Source organism: Podarcis gaigeae (assembly GCF_964106915.1).
Source record: "Podarcis gaigeae genome assembly, chromosome: 12".
Classification (NCBI taxonomy): domain Eukaryota; kingdom Metazoa; phylum Chordata; class Lepidosauria; order Squamata; family Lacertidae; genus Podarcis; species Podarcis gaigeae.
Genome location: NC_139688.1, coordinates 1,197,808 through 1,225,334, shown reverse-complemented (window position 1 = coordinate 1,225,334; position 27,527 = coordinate 1,197,808). Strand labels below are relative to the sequence as shown.

The window sequence follows — 27,527 nt, the reverse complement described above, 5'->3', positions numbered from 1 at the left end:
GGGGGGGGGACAAGTCTTCCAGAACCAAAGCCCCTCCCTCCCCAGTCACTTCCTGCGAGGGGGGGCGGGCGGTGGATGTTTTGTGTGTCTCCTTTGCCAGCTTTGCTGCCTGGGTGGCTCCTGCTGCAATCGGGTGAGTCTCCTCTCTCTCTCCTCCCTTTGGGGGTCCCAGGGCTGCAGGGGGGCCGTGTTCAGATCATGCGTGCCCCCCAGGGTCCTGCACCCCCTCCTTGCTCCCTGCAAAGCCGGGGGGGGCGGGTGGTTTTGCAGGAGGGCTGCAATTACCTCCCTTTGTAACAATGGATGCTCTGCGCTTTGTGGAGAAAAGAATGGCAAGCAGAGAAACCGCATTTAGGTTTATGCAGCTGTCACTTTTGTTGATAGAGGTTGTGGCCGGACGGAAACATTCAGAAATAAGATATGCGCCAAAACTAAAAGACCTTTTTTCATTTTCCTGCGCAGGCGCTGCCTCGGCGGGCCCTTCTGAGATCTGGCGAGTCTCCCCTCTCTTCCCCGTAAGGGGCTTGGGGCCCTTTCATTGGTACATCACAAAAATAGCACAACACTGAGCATCGCACCCCAAACGCCTAGTCAGGACCCCCTGGGATTGTGCGTAGATTGTGGTTGTTGTTGTTTAGTCTTGTCCGCCTCTTCGTGACCCCCTGGACCAGAGCAGCCAGGCACTCCTGTCTTCCACTGCCTCCCGCAGTTAGGTCAAACTCAGTCTGGTAGCTTTGAGAACACTGTCCCACCATCTGGTCCTCTGTCGTCCCCTTCTCCTTGCGCCCTCCATCTTTCCCAATATCAGGGTCTTTTCCAGGGAGTCTTCTCTTCTCATGAGGTGGCCAAAGTACTGGAGCCTCAGCTTCACAATCTGTCCTTCCAGTGAGCACTCAGGACTGATTTCCTTCAGAATGGAGAGGTTTGGTTTGTCATTGCTTGTCTAGGTTTGTCATTGCTTTTCTCCCAAGAAGCAGGCGTCTTTTAATTTCGTGACTGCTGTCACCATCTGCAGTGATCATTGAGCCCAAGAAAGTAAAATCTCTCACTGCCTCCAATTCTTCCCCTTCTATTTGCCAGGAGGTGATGGGACCGGTGGCCATGATCTTCGTTTTTTTGATGTTGAGTTTCAGACCATATTTTGAGCTCTCCTCTTTCACCCTCATTAAAAGGTTATTTAATTCCTCCTCACTTTCTGCCATCAATGTTATGTCATCTGCATACCTGAGGTTGTTGATATTTCTTCCGGCGATCTTAATTCCGGGACTCTGCCTTGAACTGGTGGGACCCCCGGGTGGGATCCCCCTACATCCACCCCCCTTCAACCCCCCCTTCAACTCGCCAGGCCCGCAGCCTTGCGGGGAAGGGCGATTTGTGAACGGGACTCAGCTGCACGTGGGATCCGGTTCCTTCTTGTGTGGTTTTGGCTACAGCCAAGCAGGAGGCAAGGATGGGGATGAAAGGAGATGCAGCGGGGGGGGGGGCACGCTTCCCCTGCAAGCTTTTTCTGGCCAAGGGAGAGACCAGCTCAGATCCCCCAAAATACAGCATCTGGGGGGGGGGGCAGCAATGCGCGGGGCTCCTCCTGGGCTCCGGCTGTGGAGGAAGAAAACGCAGAGAGAGGGGGGGGATGAGCTTGGGATGTTTGGCTTGCCAAGGGTTAAAAGGAACTGAGCCGAATTCCTAGAGAGGAGAGGACAGAATGGGGGGGGGACAGGTCTTCCAGAACCAAAGCCCCTCCCTCCCCAGTCACTTCCTGCAAGCGGGGCGTGGATGTTTTGTGTGTCTCCTTTGCCAGCTTTGCTGCCTGGGTGGCTCCTGCTGCAATCGGGTGAGTCTCCTCTCTCTCTCCTCCCTTTGGGGGTCCCAGGGCTGCAGGGGGGCCGTGTCCAGATCATGCGTGCCCCCCAGGGTCCTGCACCCCCTCCTTGCTCCCTGCAAAGCCGGGGGGCGGGTGGTTTTGCAGGAGGGCTGCAACCCTGTTCTTCCTTCATAGCCAAGGCTGCTCCCCGCTTTGAGGGGAAGCAATGGCTTTCACCCACCCAGACTTGAGTTTGCTGCCATAGCAGAGGAGTCTCCTGGGGGGTCCAGAGCCCCGTCTAGTCCTGTTGAGTCTCAGTCAGTCAGGCTGGAGTCAGTCTTAGCCCCTCTTGGGGGAGGAGAAAGAGCAGGGAGGAGGGGGGGCTGGGCCAGGGAGGGGTCAGGGCCCCCCTGCAGGAGTGGGGGGTCTCTTCCTGCTTGGGGGAGAATGTGTCCTTTTATTGAAAGTGCATCTCTGGTTATTTGTGGGGCATAAGAATTCCTTCATTCCCCCCCCAATATAGTCCTGCCCCCCACAAGGCCTGAGGGACAGTGGACCGGCCCCCTGCTGAAAAAGATTGCTGAGCCCTGTATTAGGCTTTATCTTTTTCCCATGTGTAGCGGATTCACCCCACCAACTGCCCCCCATTAAATATAGCAGACCCACCTCATGGTACGCCAATTACACCCCCCAGTCTCTCCCCCCCAATGCTCCTTCTCCCCACCTCGTCTGGTTCCACAGCCGCGACTTCTCCTCCGCCACCAAGAAAAGATGGATGAGGCGGTCTTGCCAGAATCCCTCCGCCATCTGTGAGACAGAAAGGTGAATGAGAAGTCAGAGGTGGAGCTGTGCATGGCGAGCGAGAGATGGGCCACAGAAAAAGCCTCACGTGCCGAGGGCATTTGGACATTGGCAGCCATTAATCTTATTTTAGTTATGTGAAAATTGATGCACCCTGCTTTGGGCTCTTGGATCCCACCAATGACCATCAACTAATAAAGGAGTGGATTCACCCGCTAACTGCCCCCCATTAAATATAGAGGACCCACCTCATGACATGCAAATTACACAAATTTCTGCAATTTCCCACAGGCTACCTTGTGAGGATCTTGTGTGAGAGGAAACTTAGTGATTTAGAGTCTTAGGAAAGAGCTGAACGAACAAGAACAGTTTTATTTACAAAAAAAGTTTGTGAAACAAATTTGGGTCAGGAGGTGTGTTCTCCTTAACTTCCTACTTAAGCTAAATATAAGGATGTCACTGTAGTACATGCACAGCTTTTCTTAAACTTCAGTTGCTAAAAGCTCTCTTGTTGCACTTCAGTTGGAAGTTCAGGTTTCTACCATAGGAGGTAAAAGAATTAACTCGGTTTCTGTTCATTTACTTCGTTATGAGCAGGGTTACACTTAAATACTTTTAATACAGCGCAGCTTTCTTCTCAACCTAATACTTTGGTTTCTGAGCAAGGGGCATTCCCCCCCCTCCCATCCGCCTCTCTCTTAGTCATCCCACTCCTGAGGGATTTCCCCCGGACCCAGGGGATCCTCTCAGGCCTTGTTATTCATTTGGGGGGGGGGGGTGTCTCCTTTTCCTAGGAGATCTCTCCCCTCCTGACTGGAAGGAGACCCTGGTTTAGTTCATTTTCCCACAGCTCCTCCCTCTCCTGCCTCCTCAGACTCAGCCCTCCAGATTACTGTATTTTTCGCTCTATAAGACACACCAGACCACAAGACACACCTAGTTTTTGGAGGAGGAAAACAAGAAAAAAATTATTCTGAATCTCAGAAGCCAGAACAGCAAGAGGCATCGCTGCGCAGCAAAAGCAGCAATCCCTCTTGCTGTTCTGGCTTCTGGGATAGCTGCGCAGCCTGAATTCGCTCCATAAGATGCACACACATTTCCCCTTACTTTTTAGGAGGGTAAACGTGAGTCTTATAGAGCAAAAAATATGGTAAATCCTGCCTCCATACTCTCCCCAGACCCTCCACTGGGTCGTCTTCCTCTCTAAGCTGTGAGACTCCTTCTTCTGGCTAGAGAGATTCTCCCCTCAGATCAGAGCCAGTTCTCCCTCAGAAAAGAGCCTCTCCGAATGATGATGATGATAATAATAATAATAATAATAATAATAATAATAATAATAATAATACAATAATAAAATCCCCATCTCCCCTCTTATATTAGAGCCAGTTCTCCCTCAGTCAGAGCCGCTTTGAATAATAATGATGATGATGATAATAAATCCCCCTCTCAGATCAGGCCCTGTCAAACTCTCTCCCTCAGAAAGGGCTGGCAGCCAATCAGAGAGAGAGAGAGAGAGAGGCTCATGCCCCCTGGTGGAACCTCGGAGGCAGTGCACCCCCACACTCCACTCTGGCTCCACTTTCCCTCACAGGCCATTTCCTAACATCACTACAGGGGGTCTCCTTTCCCTAGGAGATCTCTCCCCTCCTGACTGGAAGGAGACTCTGGTTTAGTCCGTCTTCCCACAGATTCTCCCTCTCCTGCCTCCTCAGACTCAGCCCTCCAGATTAATTCCTGCCTCCATATTCTCCCCAGACCCTCCACTGGGTCTTCTTCCTATCTAAGCTGTGAGACTCCTTCTTCTGGCTAGAGACATTCTCCCCAGATCAGAGTCAGTTCTCCCTCAAAAAAGAGCCTCTCCGAATAATAATAATAATAATAATAATAAGAAGAAGAACTGACTTAGTTGGTCTTTAAGGTGCTACTGGAAGGAATTTTTGTTTTGTTTTGACTATGGCAGACCAACACGGCTACCTATCTGTAATAATAATAATAATAATAATAATAATAATAATAATAATAATACCCCTCTCCCCTCTCAGATCAGGCCCTGCCCACTCTCCCCCTCAGAAAGGGCTCCTTGGATTTTCCCTCCAAAAGGGCTGGCAGCCAATCAGAGAGAGAGAGAGAGGCTCCCGCCCTCTGCTGGAACCTCGGAGGCACTGCACCCCCACACTCTGCTCTGGCTCTGAGGGAAAATACCTCATGGGATGAAGCAAAAGGAGAAAACTAGGAAGAAGAAAGGATACAGATAAACTGACCGAGTCTTCTCTTGTCATTTGTATTTCACAATTAGTTTACGAGAATATCTACATCATATGGTTCGTTATTAGAGGTCAGCACCTGAGATTGAGGCAAATGCTCAAAACTACAGATTCCAAACACCCCTCACCCCCGTTTCTAGAAGGTCTGTGTGTAACTTGAGGCTTTTTTTCCGTGCTTGAGGCTTTGTGTTATTATTATTATTTGTTGGTATTTTTACTACTATTACCACTGTTCCATAGCAGATTGCAACCATTTAAAAATATTTTTAAAAGTCAAAACAAATAATAATCAGAAGAATAGGCTGGGTCCTCCATTGTCAGAGGCCTTGGGAAAGAGGGGGAGGAGCCTGTGTGGGGAGGGAATCCCCCAAGGGGGGGTCTGCCCCCAGGATGCCCTTTCTTGGGCCACCCCCACCCAAGACTCTCAAGGGGGTGAAACTACCAAGAGGGCCCCCCTGCCAAATTTCACAGCCAAGAGGGTCTGTAGGGAAGAAGGTGGTTCTTGACATATTGGGGGGGGGCTAAGTGAACCCCTCCTGAAGGCAGCCCTGTTTAGGGCAGTTTTAAATGTTTAATGTTGTATTGTGTTTTTAATATTTGGTTGGGAGCCTCCCAGAGGGGCTGGGGAAACCCAGCCAGATGGGTGGGGTGTAAATAATAAATTCCTATTATTATATTATACTCCTGTGAGCACTTTGAATTGGACCTGGAAATGAAGGGACCACCAATGCAGCTGTTTTAAAACAGGAATTAAATGTGTTCTCAGGGGTTGTAATGGGAGGGATTCAATGAGATGGGGTAGACCCATGGATGCTCCTTGGAGAAAAAGGGAGGAAATAAATGCCCTTCATAAAGAAAGGGAGCCCAGCCAACAATCTGGAGCAGATTCTGAACCATCCTCAAGAGCAGTTCCACTTAGAGGGCATTGCGATGATCCTATCTGATCTACAGCAGAGAGTACCCTGGCCATGTCATCTCTGCTCCAAGGGGACAGGGGTTGGCAAGCTGGTCGGAGCTGGAAAGGGGCACTTACAAATCGAGAATTTATGTACAATCATAGGAGGAATGTGAGCCCTTCTCACTTGTTTATAGTGCTATCCTTTGGCCCTCAGACCTAAGAAAAGGGGATTCCACCCCAGCAGTTTGTCTTGAGAACTTTGCACATTCCAAGTGGCTAGAAAATGAGACAGAAGCAGGAAGGAAATGGTCACTGAACTGTGGGAGGGATGGAGGGAGGGAGGGAGAGCAGCTCTTGAGGATCCCAGGGTGGGTGGGTTGGTTGGCATCCATTTGTCTCAGGAGACAATGGGAGAGTGTGCCTTTGGGGGTGAGGTCAAACTGTTGGAAGGTTGCAGCGGCTGCAGAGGCTCTAGCCTAGTGTCAAAATTACACTTGTACAAATGACTCACTTGTCAATCACAGTTCTGTCTTCTTTCATTGACTGAAAACACTGAAAGGCAGGAGCAACTAGGCTGATTCATTTGACAGACCTTCCCAATGTTTCCTGCACATTTTGCATAGTAACGTCTAGTAGGGCTGGACGCCGGCTTCTCCTTTTTCTTTTTTGAAAAAGAAAGTTCAGAGTCTGGGTTGTGTTGCAGTCCAGCCCTGGTTACTAATAATATTCCAGGAATCTTTTTCTTTTCCTGGCTGTGTATCAATTTCATAACAGAACAATGTATTTGCTTTGTAGGATTTGCAAAGGCCTCTACTTAGGAAAGACAGAACTTGGCAGTAGGACCAAGAGCTTTCTTCCGATCTCTTGGGGGATTCCACAGAGCCCAGATGGATGAGTCAGAGTCCGCTGGCCCTGAAGCAGGAAGAGGCCATGCCACCCAAACTGGGAACAGCGGTGGGATATGGGAAAACTCTCTGCTGAAGATCCAGGGTGAGGAAAACACCTTCAGCTCACAATTGCAGAGACAAAATTTCAGGCAGTTCTGCTACCAGGAAGCCAAAGGACCTCGAGAGGTTTGCAGCCGACTCCACCACCTTGACCATGGGTGGCTGAAGCCAGAAAGGCACACGAAAGCTGAGATGCTGGACCTGGTGATCTTGGAGCAGTTCCTGGCTGTCCTTCCACCGGAGATGGAGAGCTGGGTGAAGGAATGTGGAGCGGAGACCAGTTCCCAGGCAGTGGCCCTGGCCGAAGGATTCCTCCTGAGTCTGGCAGAGGAGAGGAAGCAGGCAGAGCAGCAGGTGAGAGAGACTGTCCTCTGGATATTCCCAAGGGGCTCTGAACATGAGAGAGAGTACCCCAAAATTCTCTCTTAATCCCCCAATCTTTTTTATAAAGCCTCCAAGGAATGAGATCGGGTACCCCTAAAGCTTTTGCCTCTCCCAGTCCTTTTCTAATGTTTCTCTCCATTCTCTGCTTCCAATCCTTTTTGCCCTTTCAGGGAAAGATTATCTTTGCAGAAACGGGACTGGATTCCTCTGTGGCAGAGAAGACTCCATTGGACACCAAAGAGAGACCACTGGGTAAGGAGGAAGGAGGGTTTTTCCCCATTTGGTCACACATTCTGTAGATTTTGCCTCTAATCTGTGGGGAGGACACTAGGGGCCAAGAGCCCAAAGTGGGGACATGTATTTTTACCTAGCTAAGATACAAATGTCAAAATGCACTCAGTAGGTGTGACTTTTTTAAAGGCCCCCCTGTAGTTAGAGATGCACTGCGTCACCTCTAAGAGAAGCATATGAAAATGGCCTGGCCCTTACCTTTGTCTCTCACAGGTGACAGAATGATGCTGGCAAGAGATGCTTATCCATCTTTGCATGAAGGCAGAGATGCAGCAGCCATGGAACCAGATCAGGTAGGGAGAAAGAAGGATTGTGGGGCAAAGAGTCCGTAATGAATCTCCTCCTTCTCTTGGCTGTAAAAGCCATTGCAGGAGCCTTATGTTCTGAGAATGGTGAACAATCACCTCACGTTGACTAGCCTCCTGAATGCTGCTAATACAGTGTTACCTCTGGTTACGTACTTAATTCGTTCTGGAGGTCCGTTCTTAACCTGAAACTGTTCTTAACCTGAAGCACCACTTTAGCTAATGGGGCCTCCTGCTGCCGCCGCACCGCCGGAGCATGATTTCTGTTCTTATCCTGAAGCACTATTTCTGGGTTAGCGGAGTCTTTAACCTGAAGCGTATGTAATACGAGGTACCACTGTATTATTTATCAGTAGTTGCAGTTTTATTTACAGATTTAACATTTAATGCTAAAATAGGCTTCTAAATCGTTGACCAATCATAAAAACAGTGGCCAGAATTCACCTTTCCCCTCATTCCCCTCCCCGTGACCCGCAGTACCCCCTGAAGTTGACTTTAATGCATTGTGAAGGTTCCCCCCACCTCCAGAACAGTAGATGGGGAGAGCAAAGAGAGGATCCTTCCATCTGGGAAGCTGGAATCGATGAGCAGAGAGAATTACCGTATTTTTCGCTCTATAACACACACACCTGACCATAACACACACATAATTTTTAGAGGAGGAAAACAAGAAAAAAAATTCTGAAAGAAATAGTGGATGTATCATTTTTGTACTTCATGCTGTGGCATGACGTGTGATTTGACGGTGAGTTTGGGTTAGCCCAATGCAAAAATCCTGAGAATCCATGTGGATCTGCGCATTGTAACCACTTTTTTGCACCATTGCAGCCCCAGGCAACAGTGGGTGCGTGATGTTTTTTGTCAGGGAACTGCCATCGGAGCGCAGGGTGGTGGAGAGGCTCTCGGACGCTGGGGAGGGAACCAGCAGGGAAAGAGGGAGATCTTCCGCTGAGGAAGAAGGGAAGGAGTCGGAGTCGGAGGGAAGGCGCAGGGACGCTTCCAGCGAGACCAGTGGAAGAGAGCTCGGGACCTCCCCTGGGGACGCCCACTCTGCGCAGAAAGCTGTCGCGCAGGGAATCCAGGCGGAGACTTTCTGTCAAGGAGCTCTTATGTTGGAAGAAGTTCAGGAAACGCCCACTGACGGATTCTGCCAGTGATTAAGGCAGCCACGAAGTAAGGGCTGTCTGGTCAGGGAAAGTTTTAGCCAACTACTCGGCTTGGAGCGGTTTTGGCGCTTACGCACAAGCAACCCCTAATCCCTTTACAGCAATCTGTCAGTCACCGACGTTATTTGTGCAGAGGAGGCATTATGAGCAACACAGAAGGAGGCGGAGGGGGAGCCAGGGAAGTACCAACTCTGGAGTAGAGAAACACAGATTTGGAGTAACAGCTGGCTCTCCTAGCGGCACGGCTCGATGAGAGGCGGGCTCAGGATGCGCAGGGGAAACCCACCCCCATCTCAAGGAAGGTACCAGGACTGGTGCATAAGTTTGGGGGCGATCTGAGGAACTACCAGGCTTTTAAGACAGAGGTGCAGTATGCACTGGATCTGCAATATGATGACTTTGTGGACGAGGGGGCGAGAGTTGCCTTTGTGGTCGGACACCTGGAGGCTGGAGCCAGAGAGTGGGTTAGACCACTGATGGCATCTGATAATGATGCCCTAAAAGACTTGAGGAAGTTCTTTGCAGCCATGGATCTGATGCTTTCCAGCCAGATTGAGCAGAGCGTGGTACACAGGCAGTTGATGGCGTGCAAACAAGGGAACCAATCAGAGAGTACTGGTCGCGATTTGCCATGCTCATACACCGACTTGGTTGGGATTTGACTGCGGAACCGATTCAGATGTTATTTGAGGAAGGCCTGGCCCCCACAGTAAAAGATGAACTTTCCCGCCGCCCCGCCCGCAGTTGATGCATCAGCTGACCAAGGCTGCGCTTGCCATCGGAGCGAGGCAGGAAGCGCGGGCTCTGGAGAAGTGGGAAGGCAGAGGCAAGTGTTGGAATGACTTCCGCATTCCTGAAATACCAGAGCAACCTTCCCCGCCAGTGGAGCCAATGGAGGCGCGCGCGGTGTTTCAAACGCTGGAGAAGTTCGAAAGAAGGAGGGGAAAACGACCAAGAAGTGTTTCCTCTGCCAACAGCCAGGGCATTTTGCCAGGGTCCGCCCTCAAAGGAAAGCATGGCAAGGAATGGTGGGGGCTGCCGGGAGTGAGGAGGAGGGGCTGAAGGAGCAGGGAAAAGCCAACGCTTGGCTGCCGATAGGGCCCAGCAGCCAGGCGAACAACCAGTAAATGTGCCCAAGCCAGAGCCCCCCCGAGCAGCCATTGCCATAGAAGTGGTGCTAGAGCTCCCTAACGGCCACCCACTCAAGATAAAGGCGCTGTTGTACTCAGGCAGTTCTTGCAATTTTCTTAGCAAGGAATTTGCGTTAGAGCATCAGCTGCTGACTCTGTCACTAGGGAGTCCCTTACAAGTCATGACGATCGATGGGAGGGAACTCCTGGGGGGGGGGGTAACACACCAGACGCCCCCCAAGAGAATGAGGATTGCCAGGCACACTGAAATTATTGCCTTTCATGTAGCCACTCTGGCAGGACCGCCAATTATACTGGGAATGAGCTGGCTGGCGCTACATGATCCGTTAGTGGGATGGCACCAGCGGACGGTCTCATTCGGGTCAGCTCACTGCTTGGAACACTGCCATGGGGGGGGGGGGAAACCCTGAGGATGGCAATAGCCAGAGTGGCAGGGATGGCGGTGGGAGAGAAGGGGCAGGTACCACCGCAGTACGCTGACTTGCAAGATGTCTTCAGTGAGAAAGAAGCGGATAGACTGCCCCCTCATAGACCCTTTGACTGCCAAATCAACCTACTCCCAGGAGCCCAGCTGCCAGTGGGCAAACTGTACGCCATGTCGGACAGGGAGATGCAGGAGTTGAGGGGATTTATAGACAAGAACCTGAAAAGAGGGTTCATAAGGGAATCAAGGGCGGTGGGGGGCAGTCCAGTGTTCTTTGTGGACAAGAAGGACACTAATAAACCCAGGCTGGTAGTGGACTTCCGGGCCGTTAATTCGGTGACAGAACCAGTGACCTTCCCCATGCCCAGGATTGACAACATTTTTTTTTAAAAAAATAATATTTATTACATTTTCCAATAAGAACATACAAATACAAAACAACTACAATAAAAACAAACACAAACAAAAAAACAACAAGTATAATTTCAAAACTTATTTTCTCAACCTTATTTCCCCGACTTCCTCATACCTCACCGTTTTGTATTCTAGTTTCATTATCCCAACAGCAACTCCATTCCCTTATTTCCCAAAAGTTTTTTACTAATTCCCTTCCTTTTCTTACTCTAATGTCTCTGAAAACCAATATTTTTAAGTCCATGTCAATCTAACATTCTTTAATCTTGTAATATTTATTAAGATAGTACTTAAATTTCTTCCAATCTTCTTCCACTGTCTCTTTCTCCTGGTCTCGAATTCTGCCCGTCATCTCTGCAAGTCCCATATAGTCTGTCATCTTCATCTGCCATTCTTCCGGAGTGGGTAGATCTGATGTCTTCCAATACTTTGCGATAAGGATCCTTGCTGCTGTTGTGGCATACAAAAACAAAGTTCTGTCCTTCTTTAACACCACATGGCTGACCATACCCAGGAGAAAGGCCTCTGGTTTCTTCAGGAAAGTGTATTTAAACATCTTTTTCATTTCATTATATATCATTTCCCAGAAAGCCTTAATCCTTGGGCATGTCCACCAGAGGTGAAAGAATGAGCCTTCATTTTCTTTACACTTCCAACATTTGTTGTCTGACAAGTGGTAAATTTTTGCAAGCTTGACTGGGGTCATGTACCACCTATATATCATTTTCATAATATTTTCTCTCAAGGCGTTACACGCCGTAAATTTCATGCCGGTGGTCCACAACCTTTCCCAGTCAGCAAACATAATGTTATGACCAATATCTTGCGCCCACTTAATCATAACTGATTTAACTGTTTCATCCTGCGTATTCCATTTCAACAGCAAGTTATACATTTTTGATAAATTTTTAGTATTGGATTCTAACAATTCTGTTTCCAATTTCGATTTCTCCACCTGGAAACCAATTTTCTTATCCATCTTATAAACCTCCATTATTTGATAATAGTGGAGCCAATCTCTCACTTTGTCCTTTAAATTCTCAAAACTCTGCAGTTTGAAGTTACTACCCTCCTGTTCTAAAATTTCCCAATATTTCGGCCATATACACTCCATATTAAGTTTTTTCACAGCTTTTGCCTCCATTGGTGAAAGCCACCTTGGAGTTTTACTCTCCAGTAGGTCTTTATATCTGATCCAAACATTGTACAATGCTTTCCTGACAATATGATTTTTAAAACCTTTATGAACCTTAACTTTGTCATACCACAAGTATGCATGCCACCCAAAAAAATTGTTGAAACCTTCCAGATCTAAAATGTCTGTGTTCTTAAGGAGCAGCCAATCCTTCAACCAGCAAAAAGCTGCTGATTCATAGTAAAGTTTCAAATCTGGCAGGGCAAATCTCCCCCCTTTCCTTTGCACCAGTTATAATCTTAAATTTTATTCTGGGCTTTTTGCCCTGCCAGATAAATTTAGAAATATCTCACTGCCATCCCTTAAAACACTCCATCTTATCAACAATTTGCAATGTTTGAAACAAAAATAACATTCTAGGCAATACATTCATCTTAATAGCTGCTATTCGACCAGACAAAGAAAGCTTCAAGTTTGACCAAATTTCTAAGTCTTTTTTCACTTGGTTCCAACATTTCTCATAATTGTCTTTAAATAAGTTCAAATTTTTAGCTGTCATATTAATCCCCAAATATTTTACACTCTTAACCACTGTTAAACCTGTTTCATTCTGAAACCTCTCCTTCTCTCTTACTGTTAGATTTTTCTCTAATACCTTAGTCTTTGATTTATTTAATTTAAATCCTGCCACTTGACCAAACTCCTGAATTAATTCCAAAACCCTTTTCGTACTGGATTCCGGCTCTTGCAATGTAAGTACCAAATAATCTGCGAATGCTCTCAATTTATATTGTCTCGCTCCGACCTGAACCCCTTTAACCAGCTGGTCTTTTCTTATCATATTCAGCAATACCTCCAGGACCGAAATAAAAAGTAGTGGGGAAATTGGGCACCCCTGACGTGTCCCTTTTTCTATCTTAAGTTCTTCTGTAATAACATTTTTTACAATTAGCTTTGCTTTTTGTTCAGAATAAATTGCGCCTATACCGTTTTCAAAACCTTGGCCTACCCCCATCCCATGGAGATTCTTCTTCATAAAGGTCCAAGAAATATTGTCAAAGGCTTTCTCCGCATCCACAAATATCAAAACAGCTTTTGTGTTTATATTAACTTCTAACATTTCCAAAATGTCTATTATGTTCCTTACATTATCTGATAAATGCCTTCTCGCGAGAAAGCCCGATTGATCCCTATGAATCTCCCCCATCAAAACTTTTTTCAGTCTCTTAGCTAAAATGTCAGCAAAAATTTTGTAATCCACATTTAATAGAGAAATTGGGCGGTAGTTCTTCAGTTGAGTCTTTTCAGTCTCTGTCTTCGGTATAAGCGTGTTATAAGCCTCTTTCCACGTGTCAGGTGCTTCTTTCCCCTCAAGAATTTCATTACAGACTTCCTTCAAAGGTTGTATTAACCATTCTTTTAAAGCCTTGTAATATTTGGAAGTCAGTCCGTCAGGTCCCGGAGATTTGCCCAGTTTCATGTTTTGAATGGCGTCTTCTATTTCTTGTTCAGTTATTTTCTGATTCAAAAGCATTTTGTCTTGACATGAAATTTCTTTCGTCCCATTTTTCTTCAAGAATTGTTCTATATCAATATCTTTTTCTGGCCCTTGTGCATATAATTGTTTAAAATATCTCTGGAAGCAGCTTCTAATTTCAGTTGGGTTGTTAATGTTCTTTCCATCCACTTCTAAATTTGTCACTGTATTTAGTTTTTGTCTCTTCTTCAATTGCCAAGCCAACAATTTCCCGCATTTATCAGCAGATTCAAACGTTTTCTGTCTCATTTGTTTAATTTTCCATTCTATTTCTTGGTTCATCAGTTCCATGTATTGCATTTGGTATAATTTAATTTCTCTCAAGATCTCCTGAGACTTTGGTTTTGATCTCAATTTCTTTTCTCCTTCTTTAATTTTTTCTAATATCTTATCCTTTTTCTCGTTTTGGCTTTTCTTCTTTATTGCATTTTGTTGTATCAAGAAACCTCTCATGACCGCTTTGCTTGCGTCCCAGATTACTCTTTTTTCCACATTAGTCCTCATGTTAATTTCAAAATAGTCTCTTAGTGTTTTTTTGGCCTTTTTACAAAATTCTTTATCTCTGAATAATGAGTCATTCATCCTCCATCTGAAGGTAACAGCTGTTGTTTGGTTCATCTCCATCTTCACGGCATTATGGTCCGAGCAAGTCTTTGGGCAGATTTCCACTTTTTTTTATCTTCGATGCCAGTCCTCTAGTAACCCATATTTGGTCGATTCTAATCCAGGTCATTTTGGCTTCAGAAAAGAAGGTTCCTTCTCTTTCAAGAGGATTTTTTAATCTCCAAATATCAACTAAGTCCATATTGTCAGTCATCTCAAAAAAGGTTTTTGTTGTTTTTTTTTAAATTTTTTATTAGCTTTCCATTTTTAAAAACAAAACAACAACAACATACAAACATAAAAAATACAAACAAACACATAAATTCATACTTTCTTAACCTCTTTTTCATAAGCCTCCTTTCTCGGACTTCCCCATACCTTCCCCTTTTTGCATCCTTGTTTTACAGTTTTTCAGCAACCCTTTTAACCAATTAAATTTAAATTTATTCTCCTTTTCAGTTTCACCTTAAATCATAAGATAGTTACCGCTGTAATTATGCATCTTCCTTTCCCTTAACATTTTAGCACTCCTCAATTTTATAGCAGTTCTTAAGATATACTTTAAACTTCTTCCAGTCTTCCTCCACAGTCTCTTTCTCTTGGTCACGGATTCTGCCGGTCATTTCTGCCAATCCCATGAAGTCGATCACTTTCGCCTGCCACTCTTCCAGCGTGGGTAGCTCTTGTGTCTTCCAATACTTTGCTAGGAGAATCCTTGCTGCCGTAGTGGCGTACAGAAAAAAGATCTTATCCTTCCTTGGCACCAATTGGCCGACCATACCCAAGAGAAATGCCTCTGGTTTCTTATGAAAAGTGCATTTCAGTACTTTCTTAATTTCATTATAAATCAATTCCCAGAAGGCTTTAATCTTTGGGCAGGTCCACCAAAGGTGGAAGAAGGTACCTTCAGTCTCGTTACATTTCCAGCATTTATTATTGGGCAGATGGTAAATCTTCGCAAGCTTAACTGGGGTCATGTACCACCTGTAAATCATTTTCATAATGTTTTCTCTTAGGGCATTACATGCCGTAAATTTAATACCTGTGGTCCATAACTGCTCCCAGTCAGCAAACATAATGTCATGACCTATGTCCTGTGCCCATCTAATCATGGCTGACTTCACTGTCTCATCTATTGTATTCCATCTCAACAGCAAGTTATACATTCTTGATAAATTCTTAGTATTGGGTTCTAGCAGCTCTGTTTCTAGTTTCGATTTTTCCACCTGGAAACCAATTTTCCTGTCTTGTTTATAGGCCTCCATTATTTGAAAATAATGGAGCCAATCTCGAACCTTGGACTTTATTTTCTCAAAACTTTGTAATTTAAGTTCATCACTTTCTTGTTCTAAGATTTCAAAGTATTTTGGCCAATTAGTTTTCATATTAAGTTTCTTCACCTCCTTAGCCTCCATTGGTGAAAGCCACCTGGGAGTTTTATTTTCCAATAAGTCCTTATACCGGATCCAAACATTGTATAGTGCTTTCCTGACAATATGATTTTTGAAACCCTTGTGCGCTTTAACCTTGTCATACCATATATATGCATGCCAACCAAACCTATTATCAAAACCTTCCAAGTCTAGAATGTCTGCATTTTCAAGAAGTAGCCAGTCTTTCAACCAGCAGAAAGCTGCCGATTCGTAGTACAGTCTTAAGTCCGGCAGGGCAAACCCCCCTCTTTCTTTTGAATCAGTAAGTATCTTAAACTTTATTCTGGGCTTTTTGCCCTGCCAGACAAATTTAGATATATCTTTCTGCCACTTCTTGAAACAATCTAGTTTATCCACAATTTGTAATGTCTGAAACAAAAATAACATTCTAGGCAATACATTCATTTTAATCACTGCAATTCGACTTAACAAGGAAAGCTTCAAGTTCGACCATATTTCTAGATCTTTCTTTATCTCTGTCCAGCACTTGTCATAATTGTCTTTAAATAAGTTTACATTGTTAGATGTCATGTTAATCCCCAGATATTTTACTCTCTTTGCCACCATTAACCCAGTTTCCTCTTGGAACCTCTCTCTTTCAACATTTGTTAATTTCCCCCCCAAAACCTTAGTTTTTTGTTTATTCAGCTTAAATCCTGCAACCTGACCAAAAGCTCGAATTAATTCTAGAACTCTTTTTGTGCTAGTGTCTGGCTCTTGTAAAGTTAAAACTAAATCATCTGCAAAAGCCTTCAGTTTATAATGTTTGGCTCCGACCTGAACCCCTTTCACCAGCTGGTCCCCCCTAATCATATTCAGCAGAACCTCCAGGACTGATCCAGAATAGATCAAATATGGATTACTAGTGGAATGGCTCCAAAGATAAAAAAAGTGGAAATCTGCCCAAAGACATGCTCCAACCATAATGCGGTAAAGATGGAAATGAAAATAACAACAGTTGGTTCCTTCAGATGGAGAATGAATGACACCCTATTTAGAGATCCAGAGGTTTACAAAAAGGCCCCAAAAACTTTGAAGGACTATTTTGAGATAAATCTGAGGACAGAAGTGGAGAAAAGAGTAATTTGGGACGCAAGTAAGGCCATGATGTGAGGTTTCCTAATACAACAGAATTCCTTAAAAAGGAGGAAACAAAATGAGGAGAAAGACAAGATTTTGGAAAAAATAAAAGAAAGTGAAAAGAAATTGAGATCTAAACCAAAGTCTCATGAGATTTTGAGAGAAATCAAATTTTATCAGATGCAGTATATGGAATTGATGAATCAGGAGATAGAATGGAAAATTAAGCAAATGAGACAAAGGACATTTGAATCAGCAGACAAATGTGGGAAACTTCTATCATGGCAATTGAAGAAGAGACAGAAATTGAACACAGTCACAAGCTTGGAGGTGGATGGAAAGAACATTTTTAAACCAAATGAGATCAGTAACTGCTTTCAGAGCTATTTCAGAAGATTATATGCACAAGGGCCGGAAAGCGAAGGAGAAATGGAAAATTTCCTTAAGAAATATGGATTACAACAAATTTCGCAACAAAGTATGTTGGTTTTAAACGAGAAAATAACTGAGCAAGAAATAGAGGGTGCCATTCAAAACATGCAATTAGGGAAATCTCCAGGACCAGATGGACTAACCTCCAGATACTACAAAGCTTTGAAGGAGTGGTTAATACAGCTGCTTAAGGAGGTTTGCAATGAAATATTAGAGGGGAGAAAGGCACCTGAATCGTGGAAAGAAGCTTTCATCACACTTATACCAAAGACTGAAGTTGATAAAAAACAGATCAAGAACTACCGCCCTATATCATTACTTAATGTGGATTACAAAATATTTGCAGACATTTTGGCAAAAAGATTGAAGAGGGTGTTGGTGGAGGAGATTCATAAAGATCAGGCAGGCTTTCTCCCGGGTAGACATTTATCAAACAATGTAAGGAATATAATTGACATTATAGAAATGTTGACAGTGAATAATAATACAAAGGCAGTTTTAATTTTTGTGGATGCGGAGAAAGCCTTTGACAATATTTCTTGGAAGTTTATGAAGAAGAATCTCCATGGGATGGGGGTAGGCCAAAAGTTTGAAAATGGTATAGGTGCAATTTACTCGGAACAAAAGGCAAAGTTAATTGTAAATAATGTGGTTACTGATGAACTACCTATTGAAAAAGGGACACGGCAGGGGTGCCCAATATCCCCATTACATCTCAAAAAAGGTTTTTGGTAGCCTTCCGTCTTTAGAAATTACATGTCTTTGTGCTTTATCCATGTTTGTAGAGACAACTCCATTCATATCTCCGATCAAAATTATATTTGAATCCATGTAATCCAGCAAAATCTCATGCAACTTTTTAAAGAATTCGGATTTGCCTTCATTTGGTGCTTATATTCCTAGAATCAAAAATTTCTGGCCTTGTAATTGAATTTCAATTGCCAGATATCTTCCTTGTTCATCTTTAAATATTTGTTTCGGCATCAGTCTATCCTTTGCATATATAACCACTCCTCTTTTTTTCACTATGTCAGGTGAAATAAATTCATGTCCTAATTTTTTATTAATAAGTAAGACCCTTTGACTGCCAAATCAACCTACTCCCAGGAGCCCAGCTGCCAGTGGGCAAACTGTACGCCATGTCGGACAGGGAGATGCAGGAGTTGAGGGAATTTATAGACAAGAACCTGAAAAGAGGGTTCATAAGGGAATTAAGGGCGGTGGGGGGCAGTCCAGTGTTCTTTGTGGACAAGAAGGACACTAATAAACCCAGGCTGGTAGTAGACTTCCGGGCTGTTAATTCGGTGTCGGAACCAGTGACCTTCCCCATGCCCAGGATTGACAACATTTTGACCAGGGTGAGGAAGGGAAAGATTTTCACCAAGCTGGACCTAAGAGGGGCGTACAATCTGATCAGGATGAGGGAGGGAGATGAATGGAAAACCACCATGTTCACCCCTCTGGGGGCCTTCGAGTATCTCGTTATACCCTTTGGACTCCAAGCGGGTTCAGCGTGTTTCCAATCTTTCATGCATCACGTTCTGGGGCCCTTGCTGTACAAGAACTGCGTGGCCTTTTTAGATGATGTGTTGATTTATTCGGAGGACGAGGAGCAACATGTCAGAGATGTCCGGGAAGTGCTCAAGAGGCTACAGGAGCACCAGCTGTGGGTCAAACTGGAGAAGTGCCAGTTCCACACCCGAGATGTCGAGTTCCTGGGGTACCAATTGTCAGACGAGGGCCTAGCTATGGATCCAGGCAAGGTACAAGCGGTACTAGAATGGAAGACACCCAAGACCAGAAGGACGTGGAGAGGTTCCTGGGGTTTGGGAACTTCTATCGGAAGTTCATCAAGAACTTTGCCCACTTAACGGCACCCATCACAGATTGCCTCAGTAGCAAGAAGAAGTTCGTCTGGACGGAGGAAGCACAGCAATCTTTTGAAAGGCTAAAGAAGGCGTTCGCTTCAGAAGAGCAGCTCTTGCACGTGGATCTGCAGAAGCCAATGAGGCTGGAGACTGACACATCGGACAGAGTGGTGGGGGCAGTACTGCTCCAGCCGGGTGGAGGAAACCAGTCCGGTTGGAGACCTTGTGCCTTTTTCTCCCGGAAGTTGAACAAGTTGGAGCAGAACTACACGGTGTATGACCGGGAGCTGCTGGCTATCTACGAAGTGTTTCGACGCTGGAGACATTTGCTGATAGGGGTGCAGCACAAGATCCAGGTGTGCATGGACCATAAGAACCTGGATACTGGAGAACGGCGAGGGTACTCAATCAGAGACAGGTGCGGTGGGCTCAGGAGTTTTCCAAATTCCATTTTGAGATTCATTACATACCGGGGGAGGAAAACGTCAGAGCAGACGCCCTCTCCCGGAAGCCAGAGTATCTGGAAGGAGAGGGAGCGCCGGAAGAACGACATGTGATACCCGAGGACCGATGGGTGGGGGGGGGAGTGTTGGTAGGGCGACGGGAGCTTGCAGAGGGGACGGCAAACGACAAGTACGCCCAAAGCAAGATCAGGGAACTCAGGAGGGCAGGAGGAAACCCGGGGGGGTTTGAGGAAAAGGATGGGGCACTGTATTACAGGGGGGCATTGTATATACCAGAGGGGGACTTGAGGAGTAGAGTACTCAAACAACTGCACGACAGCCCCATGGCAGGACATTTTGGGCAACACAAAACCATGTTGTTAGTCACCAGGCAGTTCTGGTGGCCAAAGGTGAGGGAAGATGTACGAGAATATATAAGGGGGTGCAACCGCTGCCAGAGAGCCAAAGGGGAGAGGGCGGCACCAGCGGGGATACTGGAACCATTACCCACACCAGAAAGACCATGGGAGGCAGTGTCCATAGATTTTATGACCGATTTGCCCAAGTCAAGGGGCAAGACCGCCGTCATGGTAGTAGTTGACTTGTTAACTAAGATGTGCCATTTCATCACTTGCTCACATGCGGTGACGGCGGAGGAAACCGCCAAGCTGTTTGTGGAACACGTTTTCAGGCTGCATGGCGCCCCCTTGAGGGTTTTATCAGACCGAGGGAAACAATTCACTTCCAGGTTCTGGAGGAAGCTCATGAGCCTACTTCACGTAGAGGTCAATTTCTCGACGGCCAGGCACCCGGAGACCAACGGGCAGGCAGAAAGAGCGAACAGTATACTCCAACAATACTTACGGTGCTACGTCAGCAAGAGGGAGAATGACTGGGTAGAGAAATTGGCTTTGGCCGAATTTGCCTACAATAACGCGGAGCATGTGTCCACAGGAATGAGCCCGTTCATGGCCAATTATGGCTGTCACCCCAGAGCATTCCCAGGGGAAGGGGAGGAGAGATGGAGTGTGCCCGCAGGTGAACAGTTTGTGGAAGAGATGGAAGCCCTGCACCAACAGCTTAAGATGAACTTGGAGAGGGCTAAGGAAGTGTACAAGAGGCAGGCAGATAGGAGCAGGAGGGAAGGAGAGACCATAAGGGTGGGGGACCAGGTGTGGTTGTCAACCCAAGAGTTACCGTTCAAGGGAGGTTGCAAGAAATTAAGGCCTAAGCGACTGGGACCCTTCAAGGTAACAGCAGGTGAACCCGGTGGCCTTTAGGCTCAAACTGCCTGACAACATGAAACTACACCCAGTATTCCATAGGTCATTACTCTCACCATACCGGGCAGGGAGGGAATTTCAGGGACGAGAAGGAGAGGTTCCCATACACCCACAGGTAGAGGAGAGGGAGCACAGCAGTCACGTAGCGGAGATACTAGATTCAAGGTGGAAGGGAAGACAGGTGGAGTATCTAGTGGCTTGGGAGGGGGAGCGTGAGTCGGAAAATGCATGGGTGCCAGCGGAAACCATCGAGGATGAGTTTCTCCTGGAAGAGTTTCACCGCAGGTTCCCAAGGAGGCCCAGACCCTTAGCGAGATTCTGGGAGGAGCAATTTGGCACCACAGACGATGAAGAGGAGTTTGTGGGCTTTCCAGCGTCTGGGCAAGAGGGAGGAGAAGTGTCTGAAGGGGTGGAATCGGATTGGGAAGATTCTCCAGTGGGAAGAGGTAGTAGCAGGTGGAGAGCAGTGTTCGAGTCATCAGAAGATGGGGAAGGTTCCTTCAGGGTCCTGGAGGGGAGGTGGATGTCAGGGAACTGCCATCGGAGCGCAGGGTGGTGGAGAGGCTCTCGGACGCTGGGGAGGGAACCAGCAGGGGAGGAGGGAAGGCGCAGGGACGCTTCCAGCGAGACCAGTGGAGAGAGCTCGGGACCTCCCCTGGGGACGCCCACTCTGCGCAGAAAGCTGTCGCGCAGGGAATCCAGGCGGAGACTTTCTGTCAAGGAGCTCTTATGTTGGAAGAAGTTCAGGAAACGCCCACTGACGGATTCTGCCAGTGATTAAGGCAGCCACGAAGTAAGGGCTGTCTGGTCAGGGAAAGTTTTAGCCAACTACTCAGCTTGGAGCGGTTTTGGCGCTTACGCACAAGCAACCCCTAATCCCTTTACATTTTTGGTGCAGGCTGTAGCCATGGACATGCTATGTGATCTGATGGTGAATTTGGGGTGACCCAATGCAAAGATCCTGAGGATCAATGTGGATCCGTGCTTTGTTACCACGTTTTAAGTGGGGAGGGAATGAAAAACAGAAGGGACAAGGAGCACGAGAGGGGTGTGCGGAGAAGCAGCTGGCTAACAATGCAGGAGAGGGGGTTAACGGGAGGGAGGAAAGGAAGGGAAAAGTTCCCCCCTCCCAAGCCAGCCTCCCCCCCCCTCCAACCTGCATGTTTTCCGGCTGCCTGCGAGTCCCTAGAATGCTGGACGCAGCAGCACCGGAGCATGGAGAGGAGGGTGTGGTGGCTGTCGGCTGCGCTCCTAGCCGACGGAACCTCAGCCAGGTGGGCTGGAGCCTGCGCGCAGTGTGACTAGGAAGGAATTAGAAGGAAGGACGCGATCCTTTCCTTTCCCCTCTGCTTGCCAGGAGGGCAGGGGATTTCCCTGCTCTTTGTTGCGTTTGAGCAAACACAGCAACCGAAAACAGAAGCAGGTGGGCAGTAAGACCCTGAGGCAGAATGCAGGAAAGCAGCAGCCTTGCTTCTGCAGCCTTCCCTCCTCCATGCGATCTGATTTTTGCCTGATTTTTGCCCCTGCACTCAGGCCAGTCAGCTCCAGGGACCACACATTCGCTCAATAACACGCACAGACATTTCCCCTTACTCTGTGGGAGAAAAAATGTGCGCGTTATAGAGAGAAAAATACGGTATTTGAAGATCACTATGTGGCATTCCATCCATTCCCCCAAACGCTTAATACCAGTCCTTAAAATACACGCAAAAATACAGTTTTGTTAAAACATAAAAATATGCATCCATAATAAAAATGTGCAGCAAAACAATTACATTAAAACAAAACAGCAATGAACAGGCAGAAAACAACAGAGCAATGTGTAGTAGATAATCTGTATGTTGTCTAAGAAGGGGACCTTTCCCTTTTTATTTTAGGGTCTGGTGTGCTTTGAAGATGTAGCTGTTCATTTCACAGATGAGGAATGGGAGTTGCTGGATCCTGACCAAAGAGCTCTGTATAAGGAAGTAATGGAGGAGAATCGTGGGATCATGGAGTCTCTTGGTAAGGCTGCCTTTTGGATTACAATATCTCTTTTGGAATTCTTTTTGAAATTCAGTCCCTGAGGCTGTGATCCGTTTCTTTTTTGTTGCAGATGGTGATGAATCAGAAAGGAAGAATGAGGGAGACCAGATTTACACAATGGAAAAGCAGTATCAATATTTGGAGCGTATAGAAAGCTTCAGAAGAATTCATACAGGGGAGAAACCATATCAGTGCTTGGAATGTGGAAAGAGCTTCATTCAGAAATCCTATCTCCGTGCCCATCAAAGAATTCACAGCGTGGAGAAACCCTATAAGTGCTTGGAATGTGGAAAGAGCTTTGCTTGGAAGGTCAATCTAACAGCCCATGAAAGAATTCATACAGGGGAGAAACCCTATCAGTGCTTGGAATGTGGAAAGAGCTTCATCCGGAAGAAAAGTCTCACAGGCCATCAAAGAACTCACAGCAAGGAGAAACCCTATAAGTGCATGAAATGTGGAAAGAGCTTCAGTTGGAATGAGAATTTCACTCTTCATCAAAGAATTCATACAGGGGAGAAACCATATCAGTGCTTGGAATGTGGAAAGAGGTTCCGTCAGAGTGCCCATCTCACAACCCATCAAAGAATTCATACAGGGGAGAAACCATTTCAGTGTTTGGAATGTGGAGAGAGGTTCAGTCATAGGTTCCATCTCACATCCCATCAAGCAACTCATACAGCGGAAAAGGCATTTCAGTGTTTTGAATGTGGAAGGAGCTTCACCCGGAAGGAAAGTCTGACTTCCCATCAAAGAATTCATACAGGGGAAAAACCGTATAAGTGCTTGCAATGTGGAAGAAGCTTCAATAGGAAGAATAGTCTGGCTTTACATCAAAGAACTCATACAGGGGAGAAACCATATCAGTGTTTGGAATGTGGAAAGAGCTTCATCCAGAAAAGAAGTCTCACATCCCATCAAATAACTCATACAGGGGAAAAGGCATTTCAGTGCTTGGAATGTGGAAAGAGCTTCACCCGGAAGGAAAGTCTGACTTACCATCAAAGAATTCATACAGGGGGAAAACCGTATAAGTGCTTGCAATGTGGAAGAAGCTTCAGTTGGAAGATGAGTCTGGCTTTACATCAAAGAACTCATACAGGGGAGAAACCATATCAGTGTTTGGAATGTGGAAAGAGCTTCATCCAGAAAAGAAGTCTCACATCCCATCAAATAACTCATACAGGGGAAAAGGCATTTCAGTGCTTGGAATGTGGAAAGAGCTTCACCCGGAAGGAAAGTCTGACTTACCATCAAAGAATTCATACAGGGGAAAAACCGTATAAGTGCTTGCAATGTGGAAGAAGCTTCAGTTGGAAGATGAGTCTGGCTTTACATCAAAGAACTCATACAGGGGAGAAACCATATCAGTGCTTGCAATGTGGAAAAAGCTTCAGTCACAAGGGAAGTCTCACTTCCCATGAAAGAAGTCACAGCGAGAAGAAAGCATATCAGTGCATGGAATGTGGGAAGAGCTTTAGCTGGAAGGAAAGTCTGACTTCACATCAAAGAATCCATACAGGGGAGAAGCCCTTTGAGTGCTTGGAATGTGGGAAGAGATTCAGTCAGAGAATTGGTCTCATGCGTCATCAAAGAATCCATACAGGGGAGAAGCCCTTTGAGTGCTTGGAATGTGGAAAGAGATTCAGTCAGAAAATTGGTCTCATGCGGCATCAAAGAATCCATACAGGGGAGAAGCCCTTTGAGTGCTTGGAATGTGGAAAGAGCTTCACTCAAAGAGCAGGTCTCATGTCCCATCAAAAAATCCATACAGGGGAGAAGCCCTTTGAGTGCTTGGAATGTGGAAAGAGCTTCAGTCAGTACTCCCGCCTCAGTTCGCATCAAAGAACTCACAGCAAGGACAAACCATATCAGTGCATGGATTGTGGAAAGAGCTTCGCTTGGAAGGAAAGTCTCACTCCCCATCAAAGAATTCATACAGGGGAGAAACCGTATGAGTGCTTTGAATGTAAAAAAAGGTTCAGTCAGAGCGCCCAGCTCTCCGTCCATCAAAGAATTCACACAGGGGACAAATGATACCAGTGCTCAGAATGTGGAAAGAGCTTCATTCGAAGCGCCCATCTCACTTCCCAGCAAATAATTCATACAGCGTGCCAGTCTTCCAGAACTGGACGACTGGGGAAATATCATCAAAGGAACTGAAGGAGGTGAGGACAGCTGACCCCACCTAGGCCCGAAGTTACCCCCCCCCCCCAATAATCACCCCAGGCCTCAAAACTGTCCAAAATTCCTTTTGTCTTCTAAAAAAAATCCAAAACAGCTTTTCTCTGCTCTTCTCTGCTTTTCTCACAAGATGCATAGGAAAAATGTTATTCTTTTATCGGTACGAGAAGGCTTCAAAAAGCTAATGAATAGGCTCTGTCATTGCCAAGAATACTCAAGCCTGAGAACTGACTTTTATCTCATTCAGTTGCAACATCTTTGGACATGCTGAACCGCTCCCATTGCCCTTTCCTGGGAAGGGTGCCAAGAGTCCAAAGTAGTCCTGAGACAGGAACTTTCTGTTCATGCTAAGGAGACACATGGGGCAGAAACTTTTCAGAAGGAGGAGAAAGGGGAGGGAACTGGAAGGGAAATATATACTCTGTGCAAATGGTTGTGAACTTGTGCTTGTTTGTGAACTATCACACTTGCTCCTTCTACCAGTTCGTGGATGGTAGAAATAAAGCTTTTTCTTCGAAACTATTCCTTGAGTGTCTGTTGACTCCCATTTTCCCTTTCCCGGGCGCAATATTTTTCCCCACCCGAGGGCAAAGCCTCGTAAGGCTACAGAACAATGGCAAGAGAAGCTGATGAACTATGTAGAGTTGGCAAAGCTAACAGATAAACTGTCGGGGAAAAGACAATAGTGACTTTGAAAAAGAATGGGAACCTTTTACATCATATCTGCAGAAACAACAACAAAAAGAGTAATTGGCAGGATTTAAATAAACATTTGCAATTTTCTTTACAAAAATAGGAAACTTAATATGACAATATAGAAGTAAATATAAACAGCAGAATGTAATATAAGATGTAATAAACTAGTGATGGAAGTTGAGGGAAGTCCGCAGGGAAGGGGAAAATTGAAATCTGAATGTAATGTATTGATTTTAGACATTGTTAAAAAATAAAAATCTAAAAAAAATGATTTAAAAAAAAAGGATTCATACAGCGGAGAAGCCATATAAGAGCTTCAGTTGGAAGAGAAGTCTCACTTCACATGAAAGAACTCACAGGGAGGAGACACCATATAAGTGCTTGGAATGTGGGAAGAGCTTTGCCCAGAAGACAAGTCTCACAGCCCATGGAAGAATTCCCACAGGGGACAAAGCATAACGGTGCTCAGAATGTGGACGGAGCTTCGGTCAGAGAGCCCAACTCGCTTCCCATTAAAGGATGCCTATTAGGAGAGGCATAGAAACAGAGAATTGTAGAGTTGGAAGGGACTACCAGGGCCGTGGCAGTGCTGGAGTGTCTGCTGAAGCATGCCTGACAGATAGTCGTTCAACCTCTGGTGATGAACCTGCAAGGAAGGAGAGGTCACCATCAGAATTTTCTTCCTGATGTGTAGCCATTTGGATCCTACCCTCTGGAGCAGCAGAAAACAAGCTTGCTCCATCTTCCATGTGACCCTTGATCATCTTGGTCACCCTCCTCTGCGCATGTTCTAGCTTGTCAATATCCTTCTTAAATTGTGGTGCCCAAAACTGGACACAGAACTCTGGTGGAGTCTAACCAACTTGGAATACAGCATGACTATTTCTTCCCTCAATCCAGACACTACACTTCGGTTGTTGTAGCCTAGAATAGGATCAGCTTTGTCTGCTGCTGCATTGCACTGCTGAAGAGGAGAAGGGAGAGTGGAAGAATGAAAAGCCTTTGAGTGGTACATGGGTGTTCTATCCAAGGGAAACTGACCACCGCACCAGCCGGAGAACTTCCTTAGTGCTCAGGTCCCCAGCTGTCAGGAAGGGAAGGCAGGATCAGCACCAGGGAGAGGATCGGAGGAGTGTGCTTCAAGGCCACAGCTAGAAAGCCAGCAGCAGAGGGAGAACATCCATGTTGTCTTGTGTGAAAACAACTCAAGTAAAAGCCTCACTATTTTGGAATCTCAACTCTCATGGATAGTAATGGGGTTACCAATTCTCCTACTTGGGCTCAAGCAACTAAGTTTATGGAGGATTTTTTCCAAGAGCTTTGGACACTTTGGGAAGGACTCTAGCAAATTCATCAGGTAATAGCCAGTCAAGGGTGACCAGACTGGCTTTATAAAAGCAAGACAAACTGCAGATAATATTAGATTAGTGGTGGATTTGGTAGATCAAAATAAAGATAAAGACCAGTTTGTAATTATATCACTAGATGCTGAAAAGGCTTTTGACAAAATCTGTAAACAGTACATGGAAGTAGCTTTACTTAGATTTGAATTTCCTTTGGTTATCTTAAAAGGGATTAAAGTAATCTATGAAGCACCTACGTCAAGAGTCAAAGAGAATGGTAATCTCTCTGCCACCTTTCCTCAGGCCTGAGGAACCAAACAAGGATGTCCTATTTCGCCATCGCTTTTCAGTATCTGCTTAGAACGCTTGGCTTTCACCATGAGACAACACTGAGGTTCACAGAGTAGTTCACAATACATTTGAATATAAACTAGTTTTATTGTTTATTTCAAATGATAGATGCTTTTGGTAAAATATCAGGTTATTCTATTCTATTATTCTGTTAATTGGTCCAATCAGAATTGATGCCAGTAGGCCAAAATCTGATTGCACATTCCTTCAAGGAATATCAATTCCAGATTTGTTCCAAATCTCTACAATATCTAGGGAGCTTAATACCAAG

The 27,527-nt window shown here is 45.7% G+C and overlaps 3 protein-coding genes across 6 annotated transcripts in view; 1 reads left to right on the top strand and 2 right to left on the bottom strand.

The window, feature by feature from the left end:
* The window catches only part of LOC310827855 (uncharacterized protein), an 89,069-nt gene extending 85,819 nt beyond the window's left edge, over window positions 1–3,250 (bottom strand). The window contains exons 1-2 of the mRNA XM_083704378.1: window positions 2,851–3,250; window positions 2,526–2,608 (exon numbers count right to left, since the gene is read on the bottom strand). Of these exons, the coding sequence (XP_083560504.1) occupies window positions 2,526–2,608 (83 nt within the window). The 5' untranslated portion in view covers window positions 2,851–3,250. The remainder of the gene's footprint in view (window positions 1–2,525; window positions 2,609–2,850) is intronic.
* Window positions 1–27,527, bottom strand: part of LOC310827696 (uncharacterized protein) — a 751,453-nt gene that overhangs the window by 147,186 nt on the left and 576,740 nt on the right. The window lies entirely within an intron of this gene.
* LOC310827698 (uncharacterized protein) lies at window positions 60–27,527 on the top strand. 4 transcript variants are annotated; one of them, XR_014556481.1, is made up of 8 exons: window positions 60–133; window positions 6,560–7,065; window positions 7,266–7,347; window positions 7,600–7,679; window positions 22,538–22,664; window positions 22,756–24,881; window positions 25,235–25,453; window positions 25,731–27,527. XR_014556481.1 is itself a non-coding variant. In XM_083704050.1 (6 exons), the coding sequence occupies exons 2-6, from the start codon at window positions 6,652–6,654 to the stop codon at window positions 24,717–24,719; spliced, it is 2,667 nt and encodes an 888-aa protein (XP_083560176.1). In that variant the 5' UTR covers window positions 60–133; window positions 6,560–6,651; the 3' UTR covers window positions 24,720–27,527. The 4 variants fall into 4 exon arrangements, 3 of the variants coding, with proteins under 3 accessions (XP_083560176.1, XP_083560177.1, XP_083560175.1); XM_083704050.1 differs by having other exon boundaries at window positions 22,756–27,527; XM_083704051.1 differs by lacking the exon at window positions 60–133 and adding an exon at window positions 1,736–1,831 and having other exon boundaries at window positions 7,272–7,347; window positions 22,756–27,527.